The following is a 13538-nucleotide window of genomic DNA, read 5'->3' on the forward strand; positions in this document are numbered from 1 at the left end:
CTGTGTTAGTTTTTCACTGGTCTTTTTCAGTTGTTATACTGTTGTTTTGAGTTAATCTATTTTGTGTTCTACTAGTGTTTTATAAAAACACGGTATTTTTGAAAACTTTTCCGTGTAACAGTATTTTTGTAAAAATTAACCCAAATTCCAGTATTTTTATAAATTTCCCTAAAAAAAATTACCAATCACACCCCAAAAGTAATATCTTTAGAATGTAAGTATCATACACATAGTGCATGTTAATGTAAGTAAATAATGGTTAATTTTATGTGCCTTTCAATAGCTCATTGATGCTTTTACAGTGGAACACATATCACTTGGGTGAGTAACTGATATGCCCAATAGAGAATTTTAGGCCTTTTGATCTGCTCCTATATGCTCAATTCATAGAATTTTCTTATGTTTGCCCTATTTTGTGATATACGTATTTATGCGGCTATGTAATTAAAATTATAACTAAGCTTTACATCTCCTTTTCAATTGTATTAAAATGTTTGTACAAATCAGAAATCGAAGTTACGACCTATACTATATTTTACATACATACCATACAATACCACTTTCTTTCTCTATTTTCAGATACTCGACCCAGTTTCGAAGGTAACATAACGCACTCAACATAATTTCTAGCAAATACCAATACTTTTTTTTTTCTTCTCTACTATTTGTTCTGGGTTTCTCATAACATGTTGAAGCACCACATGCACTTTAACTACTTGTAGTTTGTTGTACATTGCATAACATGCTATGTCATTGCAACGCCATCTGTCAAACTACTTCCGTAAAAAGTTAATTGCTCCCTATCAATAATAACATTAGCTTTTTTTTTCTTTCCCTTTTTCCTCTTCACAGTAGCAAAATTTCTGTAAGATCAACTTACTGTACTGTACACAGTTTAAACGAAGCTATTCTTACCAATCATATTACATTCCCAAACCAAGTTCATCCTCAATGTCATCCCCATCTTCAAACAGCTTCAAGAACCGAGCTTGATCTTGCTGTCTCTTTTTCTTTTGCCAATACTTGTACACAGCTAGCAATCCAAAAACCAATACAGTGGAAACAACAGCAGTGATCAGTATTACCAGAGCAACATGCACTCCTTTTCCTCCTTTATGCAACTCAGAGCTCGATTTGTTTGCTGTAACACAAAAACATGGTCTAAAATTAGCTAAAATTGCACACAAACACTATGAAAAACTGATTGGATCTTCCGGTTCCTATAGAACCTATCACTAAAATGTCCCTTAAGAGAAATGGACTTAGTGAGAAAGGTTTACCATCAGATTGCAAACAGATGCTATTAGCCCTATGTCTGATAATGAGAAAGGAATATCATATCTTCATTAAGAAAAAGATCTTCTGATAAACCGACAATGACAGACTCAACGAAGAATTTATTCAGTATTCAAACTCTCACCACTCACCAGTAGCAAATGGTATACACTGTGGACAAGAGAAAGTAGCATTCACTTCCTTGTCCTTGAATTTGAAGTATTTTCCATCAGAATTGAAATCAGAAGGACAAAACTCCCACTCCTCAAATATATCATCCGACTTGAATACATCCTTCTCATACAATCCACAGCGCTTGCATTTTTTCTCAGAAAGTTCTGTTAGAGGCTGCAAGAGCAAACACATATTCAAAGATTGGATTTACGATTCCATACTTTAAAATTAGCTGCAAATTCTCATACAATGAAGCCAGCCAAGCATCCCAAAAAATTGGAAAACTATACAAAGATCTAAGCTTTGAAAGTATTAACCAACAAAGAACAATTCCAAAAATGACGGAGTTACCACATTGGATTTGGCTTTGGGTTATATCATTCCCCAAAGTGAAATCCCCATATTTGAACCCCAAAAACCCTAAATAGAGGGCAGTCCCAATTGGGAACTGTTGTCCCAAGTTCCAACATATGAAATCAAACAATGGCAATCTCAGTCAATGCTCATTAACAATAAAATCAATATAATTTGTAGTTCATGTTTGTTTGATTCATGTAATTAAGATAGTTAGGGTTTCACAAAAAGAAAACCAATCTAAAAAAAAAAAGTTCTAAAATCTGAATATAATTAATCTAATGTATCTTCTTCTGTACGACGAGTTACGAATTGTCAAACCTGCCAAGACTCTTCGCCTCTGAATTCATACAATTCATTCGCCTTCTTCACATCCGGCAAATGGGTTCTGTTCTCCCCTTTGCATTGAAAATACACATCTGGCTTCACAGATTTCAACAACTCATGGGTTCTGTATATCTCAATCGAATCCAAAGTCACCACTGCCGATAACGCCAATCCTAACTCACACAATTTGCCAATTCAAAATCAAATCATAAACAACAAATCAGCACAATTATGTTTGTTTACCGGGAAAATTTGCCTTACCTGAAAAGAAGCTGAGAAATAAGCCACATACTAAAAAAATCTCAGAAACTCTCGGCATAGCGTTTAACAAATCTGAGAAACGGCGAGTGCACAGAACGCACCACTCTATTACGACGGCGTTTGGCGGTAGTTGTTTCACGTTTTATTTTTTTATTTTTTCTTTTGTTTTTGCGTGAGAAAATCGAAATGGTTCGATCAGGGAATAGGACAGGGGAAGGTATGTAAGACAAGAACTAAAAGTCATAAAACACTATTCACGTCTCCCTCTATGATTATGCCACGTCTTGCTTGGCTTTTTAGTATTTGTTACGTGGCAAGATGAGACGGCGTTAAGGATATGATTGTTGACCATCCCTAATATTGACTTTTTAACCCGTTTAACCCGAATTGATGTATGTGACTTGCACCGCCAACGAGCTTCCCCTTGTGTTTTGTAGTTAAATTCGTTGAGATTAGAGAAATACTCTTCGAGGACTCACTCTTATCTTTTTAAATACACTAGAGAATTATCCAACCAATTTTTCATAATAGTTGTAATCCTTAGGTTATTAAATCATTAAATTAAATAAGTGATATTATTAGAAATAGTTGTTAATGTGTAGAAAATAATATGCACTACAACACTCTACAGCATTCGCAGCGGACCACTCTACCGCTAATACCCTCTCTTTTGGCCGCTATAGGGTATTAGCGGCTAGGGCTGAACATTTTGAGCGGGTTTGACCCGAACCCGAACTGGTGAACCCGGAAAAAAAAATTTTAAAAAAAGTTTCGGGCGAGTTGGGTTCAACCCGGTACCCTTCGGGTGGGTTGGCGGGTTGAGATTTTAGGGATACCGGGTTTCGGGTTGCACCCGCGAACCCGCCCGCCAACCCGGTTTATAAATATATTATATATATTTTTTTTTATTACTGTTTTTATATATATAATATGGACTTTAGATTTTTATGGACTATGGATATTGGATATAGATGTATTTTGAAATATTTTAGTTTTCACTTTTATCATGATTCATGCACATGAATATGGAGTCTGATTTGAATCTTTGATAAATAGGTTGTTTGTTTGATGGTTGGATTGATTAATGCATTTTTTCTTCAATAGTAGATACTATGAACAAATTGTTATATTATATATGCTTAATTTAATAAATAAAAAAATAAAAAATAATTATTTGAATAAAAAATTAACTTTTTTAAAGAGTTGACCGAGTTGACTGAGTTGACCGGGTCAAGCCGCCAACCAGCTAAACCCGACCAACCGAAACCCGCCAACCCGTGACCCGCCAACCCGCCAACCCGTGCCCTATTCGGGTCCGGGTTCGGTTTCAATTTTTTGAACCCGAAACCCGTGAACCCGAAACCCGCCAACCCGAAACCCGATAAACCCGCCCGATGTTCAGCCCTATTAGCAGCGGATTTCGGCCGCTATTGGTCTGCCGCTAATGCTTGGCCGCTATTAATAGTATTAGCGGCCAAAAAAGGGGTCCGCTGCTATTAATAGTATTAGCGGCGGAGCATTAGTGGCGGGACCCCGCCACTAATGCTCTTTGTCAGTTTCGTGTTTCGAGACTGACAAAGAGCATTAGCGGCGGGGTCGCGCCGCTAATGCTCCGCCGCTACTACCTATAAAAATAAAAAAAAATATTTAATAAATATTTATAAATAATTATTTATATATTAATCCTATATATAAATAAATAATTATTTATATAAATAATATATATAAATATTTAATAAATAAAATTCCAATTAATATAATTATAATAATTCAATAAAATTTATTAATAATTTAAAAATGTCTCAAAGGTAAATAACTTTAACATATTAATCCTAATACAATATTGTCTCAAAATTAAACTAAATTATTAAAAAACATAAATAAATTATTCATTAACATCTTCATTAAGGTCTCCAATTATAAAGTCTTGATCTGGATTATTATCGTTACGAGTCCCCGAAGCCCGTGGCGGAGAAGGCACATATGCTTGGTCTGATGATAAACCCAGTGTTAAATTACCGAGCTCAGCTTGGTTAAAAATGGGAGTTGAATAAAATTGGTTCTTATGCGATGAACTCCCAAATAATCCAAAATCAGCAAAATTTGAGCCGAGCGGAGGAGACTCTGATGGTGTTCGGTATAAGAACTGATTTCCCAATGGCGAACCAGACTGTTGTTGTTGCTGAGGAAAAGATTGGGGTTGCTGCTGCAAAAAATTTTCAAATTGCTGCTGTGACAAATTTTGGAATTATTGTTGCGAAGACGGCTGTTGTGGTTGAGGAGGTTGTTGTTGCTGTTGTGGAGGAGCGGCATAACTCTGAGAAGACGAACCACCAGGCGACTACGACTGACTATACGTTTGAATAAAGTTCTCAAATCGTGGGTTAAATAAATGAGCACGTTGTTCAGGCGTCAAATTACCCCCCCCCCCAAGTGGCACGCATACACAGTGCTCATCATTTCAGTAGTTGGTGGGGGAGATACCGTCGATTGACTTTGAGTGAATGACTTCTTTCCTTTGCCCTTGAGCCTTTTACCCACGCCTCTTTGATAGTCAGATCTTTCGCCTAGAACTGTTTCCAAAACGTCAAACTGATAACCAGTATCAGATTCGGTACTAGATGTATCGCTCTGGGATTGTCGTTCAAGTCTTTTCCTATCAAGCTCCTTTAATAGTTCCTCCTATTTAAATAAAAATATTAGAATATATAATTAATGTAAAATATAAATTTTAATAATAAATCATTTTATTCACTTACATAATTTTTTGCAGCAACTTCATTAACGAAAGTGCTAGACGGCTTTTTCACATGAACCTCCTTCCATGCGTCAACTACATGCTCTCCAGGAGGACCCCCCCTATACGAACATAAACAATTAAGTTAGTTTATTATAAGGGAAAAATATTTATAAAATAAGCAACAATTATACAAACAGACATGGATAGAGTCATAACCCAAACTGAATTTCTTCAATCTCTTTTTTGCCTCGTAGTACATTGCTGGAATATTATTTTCCTTCGGAAATGCAAACTTTAACAGCTTCAACAATTCTTCAAAGATGTTATTAGGGATTTTTCCTATAACTTTTAAATGCAATAGCTTTGTTTAAAAGTTGAGAGACGAGATCCAATCACAACCGGGATACAATTCAGCTTCAATTTTCTCAAATAAGTCATCAAAATGTGGGTTTGTGGTTGGTTGTTCATCTTCTCCTTGTACATCCTCTGTTGTCGAGGGAAATAAGTCTTCTAGAATAGGAATCATTTCATCCTCTGATTCAACATCGACAACTGCTACATCATCGACAACATCCTCAGGCTCCCTGTGATAAATCCACTTCTCATATCCTTGCATAAAACCTCGATCAAATACGTGTGCTCTAACCCTATCTAATTTTTCAAACCTATTATTTATAGATCTCACACAAGGACATCGAATTCTTCCATCACAATCCTTATGTTCTGATGCCATTGCTAAAAAGGCTTGTAGACCATTCCAAAATTCATGACAACCACGATTTCTGATTTTGGTCCAAGACTTATCGATTGTCGCCATCTACAATTTAGGCGACAAATGAAGTATTAAAGATTTGAATGATTTGTAAAGTGTTATGAAATATAAGAAAGCTATGGTATATATTTATAAGTATACCAAAGCATTGAGATATTCTTTTCAACATTAATACAATTTTATGAATAATTTATGAATTAGACACATTTAAATAAAAATTTTATTCATTAAATTATAATCAAAACTTAAATTAAAAAAATGAACAAATTACTCTTTAATAACATTTTAATTTTTATGTTATTTATTAATTTATATAAAAAAAAATTAATCAACTTAGTTTCTAGATTTAAATAATTATTTTTTTAAACAATTTATTCAAAGTTAATAAACTTATCAATTGTCCCTATCTACAATATATACGACAAATGTAATATTAAAAGTTTAATAATTTATAGTATTATGAAAGTTTTTTAAATTACACACATGTTATTTCAACTTTTAAGTAAAAGAATAATATTAACAGTTTAATTCCAATAATTTTTTTAAAAAAAAATATTCATTTAATTACCAATTATATTTAAATTAAAAAAAATAAATAAATTCTTCTTTATGAATTATTTATTTTAAACAAAATATATTATTTAAAAATTTATATAATTTATTCAAATTGAAACTAATTTTTTTATTTATTTTATAAAATTAAAAATTTATCTTTATAAAATAAATTTATATTAAATTATAATTTTTTAATTCTATTTTTATTCTCAATTTTTTACAATAATAAAATTATAACAACAGAAAATTTCATTAACATGTTTTTTCTTAAAAACTTACATAAAAGTTTAGTCATTTAATTACAATTTATATTAAAATTAAAAAATCTCTTTTATTTAACTTTCTAATTTTCAATATTTAAATTATTACATTATATTATACTTTTTTAATTTTTCATTATTCTCACTTTTTTTTTTATTTAAAAAATAACAAATTACAAAACTTACTACCTAAAATTATACTTGATAATTTTCTCACTATTCTCACTTTATTATGATAATATTACATAGTTAACATACCCAGTAAAATTAATTAAATCAAATAAAACTTATAATATAACAACAAAAAATAGACATTAATAAATACATACAGTTCACAAAAGAAATTGTGTGTCTACTTTCTTGATCCTTTTACTTAATCTGAAAATAACAAAAAGAAATACTTTCAATGACACAAAATAAATTAAAAAAGTAAAAAATAATACAACAATAAAATATGTTTGTAAACTTTACAAAATATATTTATTTAGTATATACAGTCACCAAAACTATATATATTAAATATACACATATATAAACAAAAACAACATATATTATATATATAATACACAAATAATACATTATATTTTAAAAATATAACTAAATAAAATATATAGATATACACAGATTATATTATATACACACCCAAATCAAATATATATACACAGATTATATTATATACATACCCAAATCAAATATATATATACACAAATTAATATATATATACCTAAATAAAATATATATATACACATATTAATATATATACCCAAATGAACAATATATATACAGATATAAAACAAAAATAAAAAAAAATTCAGATCTAAATATAAATATATACACAGATATTATAAGTCAAAAATATACATACCACAATAAAAAATATATATACATATATAATCTAGAAATTTTTCCCACAATTTTTTCGGCAATCTCATCCACAAACATTATACATGTTTGAGAGGAAAATAAATCACAAACAAGACCAAAAAAAAATTAAAACACAAATAAAAACCATAAATCGGATAGAAAAATGGGAAAGTTTAGGTTCCGTACCTGTGTTGGTCACCAAAATCGGTGTAGAGAGACAGTGCCGTGAGGATTGTGGTCACCAAAATCGCACTTTAGTCGCGGTTGGGACGTCCGGCGCCGTCTGGATGGTGGTTGAATATGGGGAAAGTGGGGTATTAGGGTTTGGGATTTGAAGAGAAGAAGGAAAAAATAGGAAAGTATGGTCTGATGGGGTTTATATAGAGCTATTAGCGGCGGGGTATTAGCGGCGGACCCCGCCGCTAATAGCCAAAAATGTTTTTTTTATTTATTTTTTTTTAAAAAAAAAATTACTATTAGCGGCGGGGTCTGCCGCTAATACCCCGCTGCTAATAAATTCAAACCTAACGGGTGAGATTTTTCCCGCCCACTCATTAGCGGCGGACCCCGCCGCTAATGGTAATAGCGGCAGGCATTAGCGGCGGACTGCCCGCCGCTAATAAATTTTTGAAAAAAAAAAACATTTTCTCCCCCCAATAGCGGCGGAATCAGGGGTCCGTCGCTAATACTTGCATTATTAGCGGCGGAAGAGCTCCGCTGCTAATACCCTGTTGGGTTTTGTGCCCTAAATAAAACTCATTTCAATATAATCAGATTTACTTATTAATAAAGATCAAAAATAACATTTTATGTTGCATGGTTCACATGATTTATTTCATGATTATATATATAATGTATGAATTCTATGTAAGTCCAGAACATATGAATTTGTTATTGATTATAGTGTTGTCAGCACAGTGGAATATAATCTTAATTATATGTTCGAAAGTTTATTCCCTGATTTGTCAGTTCACTGGATTTAGACTGACGTGATAATCAGCGATAGGTATTCTTACACCTTGGATAAGTGTTATGTCCTTTCCAGGGCATTAACAAAGTTTACCAGTATCAGATGTATGGAGTATACATCGGAAGGGACCGATATTGAACTTTGATTAGATTTGTTAAAATTTACCGTAATATCTATTCAATTCAATATCACCCGTTGATCCTAGATCAAATGATCTTAATCCTGATATTATTAGGTTCGATCTCAAGAGTATTATACATGTTCTTTGATTTGTTAGTTAAGCCTACTTTTGGGTCAGTGTGATACGTACATTTTGGAAACATGATAGTATAATTGAGTGGGAGCGCTAACATAAATATGGAGTCTATAACATCTATAGGAATTTAGAAGTAAAACGATGATATCCTTCGAGCTTGGCTAAACAGAGATAAATGGTGGAGATCTCATTTCACTTTGCTAAAATATCATTTATACGGAGCTAAGTGTTTTAAGGATAAAATACATTGAAGGTGTAACGGTAATTTAGTGCCTATTCAATGTAGATCATCTATTAGAGGGTCATTGATCAAATTAGGATTATAACAATGGATAACTAATAGCGTATCTATATCGTGGAACATATAGAGTGTTTTATATAACTGATAGTGCAATTCTAAGTTCTAAGTGTGGATTCAATAAGGAATTAATAAGTTAGGGAATTTACCTTCGATTTATTGGAAGCTCGGTTAATATAGGCCCATGGTCCCCATACTAGTTGACACCATACTGCTTGTAAGACTCAGTTAATTGATTTTGTTTAATCAATTATAATTCTAAAGTTAGACTATGTCTAGTTTATGAATTTTCACTAAGCAATGGCGAAATTGTAAAGAAAAGAGATTCTAGGTTTATTTATTAATTAAGAGACTTTATATGTCTAAATTAATAAATATATTAAATGGCAATATTATTTAATAATTAATTTTAGTTATTAAATAATTAGAATTGGCATTTAAATGGTTAAAATTGGAAAATTGGTATTTTTGAGAAAATGGGATTGAAAAATAACAAAATGGCAAATTTGCAAAGTGAGGCCCATTATCCCTTATATGGCTGGCCACTATGCAAGCCTTTTACCATTTATTTTTCCATTATTTTAATGTCATACAATTTTAACCTAAACCTAGATGGCATTCTATAAATAGAAAGTGTTGGCTTCAAGAAACTATGACTTGCATATTGTTCCTTTCATAGAAAAGCCATAGCCGCCCCTCTCTTCTTCTTCTTCTCTTGAATTTCGAAATACCTAGAGTTATAGAGTAGTGCCCACACACATCAAGTGGTATCTCAATCATAGTGTGTAAGACTGTGAAGAATCCAAACAACAAGAAGGAGAATCAACATCAAAGGAAGGAGAGAAAGAGATCCAGGTTTAGATCTTGATTATGTTCTGCTACAGAAATGAATCAAGGCCTAGAGATCTGAACGGAAGGAGTCATTATATTCCGCTGCACCCAATGTAAGGTTTTCTTAAACTCTTATGTGTTTATTTCATTGTTTTAGAATTCATATTAGGATGTTAATGAAACATACTTGTTAGTAAATCTAGATCCTGGTAAAATATTTCCAACATACCCCCGCTGCTAATGCATGAAATTCTTGTAGTGATGTATATGCTATTCTCATTGTTAATTGATTTTGAGATTAAACTCTATGCATCTTAACCAAAACAATCACTCCGGGTATTTTATCAATCTATCCCAAATTGGTGAGTGGAAAAAAACCTTTCAAATACTTTAGGATGTGGAAATCTCATCCTAAGTATGACACTTACTTGAAAGAAGTGTGGAAGCAACATGAAAGGGGATCCAAAATGTTTCAAGTAGTGACTAAATTGAAGCAATTTAAAGTGTGACTCATGGAGATTAACAAAGAAGGTTTTTCTGATTTGCAAAGTGCTGTCATTCGAATTAAGCAGGATCTGGATCTTCTTCAGAGTCAAATACACAAATAGCCTCTTGATCCTAAGCTTCATCTACAAGAAAAAGAACTTAGAGAAAAGCTCACCAAGGTGCAGGGAGACTACATGTCCTTCTTACAACAGAAAGCTGAAGCAGATTGGATTCAGCAAGGAGATTGTAATTCAACACTTTTTCATGCTTGCATTAAAAGAAGACTGAGGCAATATCGTATCCTATCTATTGAAAGGCAAGATGGAAGGAGAGTACATGACCCAGATTAGGTTACAGAGGCCTTCCTTGAATTTTACAAAGGATTACTGGGTTCCAAGTTAGAAAAGAGAAGGAAAGTTGAGGCAAGTGTTTTGGCTAGAGGACCTGTACTAACTCCGGAACTTCCAAGTGTCCTAACACAGAAGTTTACACATGAAGAAGTGAAGAAAGCTACATTCAGCATTCCTGGAACTAAATCCCCTGGTCCTGATGGCTTCTCGAGTAGCTTCTATCAAGACAATTGGGATATTATAGGAGAAGACATTAGTGGTGCAGTGCTGGCTTTTCTGGAAACAGGTAACATTCTTAAAGAGATCAATTCTACAATAATTACACTGGTTCCAAAATGCAAGTGTCCTAATTCTGTTAAGGATTTTAGGCCAATAGCTTGTTGCAATGTTACTTATAAGATTGCAACCAAGATTTTGAGCTCTAGAATCAGTAACATTCTTCCTGAAATAATATCTCAATCACAAGGGGGTTTTATTAAAGGAAGATTCATAGGGCATAACATTATGATATGTCAGGACTTGGTTTGACATTATTACAGGAAAGCAAACAAACCAAGTTGTATGATCAAACTTGATCTCCAGAAAGCTTATGACACTATTGAGTGGGACTTTTTAGAGGAAGTGCTAACAGGCCTAAACTTCCCTAGAAGCTTCATCCAACTTATTATGAACTGCATCACTACTCCTAAGTTCTCTCTTGGAACCTTACATGGTTTCTTTGAATCTAGGAGAGGTCTTAGGCAAGGGGACCCTATGTCTCCTCTCTTGTTTGTACTGGGTATGGAATACTTCTCTAGATTAATGGGGAAGATAGGGGAGAAAGAAGATTTCCATTTCCATAATAGATGCTCGGATCTTAAACTGAATCATTTGGCTTTTGCTGATGATGTGTTACTTTTCAGCCATGGAGATTTCACAAGTGTACTATACATGTTATAGGCACTCAAGCTCTTCTCTCTTACCTCGGGACTACAGGCCAATGCTAGTAAAATGACTATATATTGCAGTAACATGCATCAGGGGAGTGTGAATAAGCTTCTGCAACTTTCTGGGTTTATGAGACAAGAGCTTCCATTTACATATCTTGGGATACCAATTTGTGCAAGGAAAATTTCAAGGAAAGAATGTGAGATTTTGGTTGAAAGAATGACAGGTAGAATAAGAACGTGGAGTTCAAGGAACTTATCTTTTGCTGGAAGAATTACTCTAATTAACTCTGTGCTTATTCCAATACAAGCATACTAGAGTCAGATTGTGATTATGCCAAAAAGAATTTTGAAGTCCATTGAAGATATTTGCAGAGCTTTTTTATGGAAAGGGCAGGTTGTTTTCCATGGAGCAGGGGCTGTTTCTTAGGATAATGTTTGTCAACCTAAATCTTCAGGGGGATTAGGGATCAGAAAGCTAGAGCTTTGGAACAAGGCTACAATGTCCAAGTACATTTGGGCCATTGCAAATAATGAAGAAAGCTTATGGCTTAGATGGGTGAATAGTGTATACATAAGAGCTCAAGATTAGTGGGGTTACAACGCTTCTATACACTCCAGTTGGTACTGGAAGAAGCTGGTTAACCTCAAAAACCACATCAGTTTTGTTGCTAATATTGCTTAGTTTCAGAGAAGCAAATATAGCATAGCTGCTTGGTACAAAATGTTCAGCAATCCACAAGCAAGGAAAACTTGGAGTAAAGAGGTATGGGCTCGATTGAATACACCAAAACATAGTGTTATTTTCTGGCTTACTATGCTTAACATATTAAAAACAAAAGATAGGCTGGTGAAAATGGGCATTAAGGTTCAAGAAACCTGCTGCCTATGTGATGAGTACAAGGAGAATGTTCAGCACTTGTTTTTTGAGTGCAAGACAACTAGCCATTGGTTAGATGAGATTAAAAACTTGCTGGATTGGAAAGCAAAAGCAACAAACATCCTGCAGTTGGTTCGATGGATTGAGAAGGCAAAGGTGTCAAAATTCAAAAAGTAGGTTTTTTCTGCAGCAGTTGCTGCACTTGTTTACAGTAGCTGGAAGGCACGAAATCAACTCATTTGGCAGGAAGAACAGATCAATCAAAGGCAGGTTGTTTGTGATATTAAGTGGAGTCTAAGGACTCGGATTAATGTTGTTTTGCCAAAGAAAATCTCAAGTGTAGATAGAGAGTGGTTCTTTGCTTTGTAATTAGATGAATATAGCAGTATAGTGCAGAAAGTTTTGTATAGATTGAGGACCGGTTGGGTTGCTCTTAGTTCAAATTTGTTTTGAGCAATATAATTCATTGATTTATCAAAAAAAAAAAAAAAAACCTAAACAATCACTTTCATCATAAATTCTAGCATGATATATGTTATCCTAATTTTTGCACAAAGTAACGTGACACTTATTTGGATGACACGTAGAGAAAATTTTATGATTTGGACATACAGTACGCTCCAGGATGTGTTGTCCAAGTTGATTTATCATTCGTAAACAATTCATTTGAAAAATAAGCTGGAATATCCGAACATGGTATATTACACAGTCTGACCATCATCAACTTTACAACCAGCTCGCATACACCCGCCAGGGTAAATGTGGCTTGAATACTTTTAGAGATACTTTCCATAAATGTTCAAGCATTTGAATCTCGATCGCCTCCCTGATTTCTTAGGATAGATTTGAACCAACAAGAAATAAGAAGAAACCTTTCTAGTTTCTCTTTTAGTTTGATCTGTTCTAGGAAAGTAAACAAATTTCCCATTTTATTTTTGATTTGATTTGGAAAATCTAAT

General features: G+C 33.4%; 1 protein-coding gene across 1 annotated transcript; it reads right to left on the reverse strand.

Annotated features, from left to right (window-relative positions):
• Nucleotides 1-444: 444 nt before the first annotated feature.
• On the reverse strand, nucleotides 445-2654 carry LOC115711209 (uncharacterized). Its single transcript, XM_030639535.2, has 4 exons — nucleotides 2392-2654; nucleotides 2125-2303; nucleotides 1428-1623; nucleotides 445-1141 (listed from the first exon to the last, which is right to left on the reverse strand). Exons 1-4 carry the CDS (start codon nucleotides 2447-2449, stop codon nucleotides 924-926), a joined length of 651 nt encoding a protein of 216 aa, XP_030495395.1. The 5' UTR covers nucleotides 2450-2654; the 3' UTR covers nucleotides 445-923.
• Between the last annotated feature and the right edge of the window lie 10884 nt (nucleotides 2655-13538).

Source organism: Cannabis sativa, chromosome 3, assembly GCF_029168945.1.
Source record: "Cannabis sativa cultivar Pink pepper isolate KNU-18-1 chromosome 3, ASM2916894v1, whole genome shotgun sequence".
In the NCBI taxonomy this organism is placed as follows: domain Eukaryota; kingdom Viridiplantae; phylum Streptophyta; class Magnoliopsida; order Rosales; family Cannabaceae; genus Cannabis; species Cannabis sativa.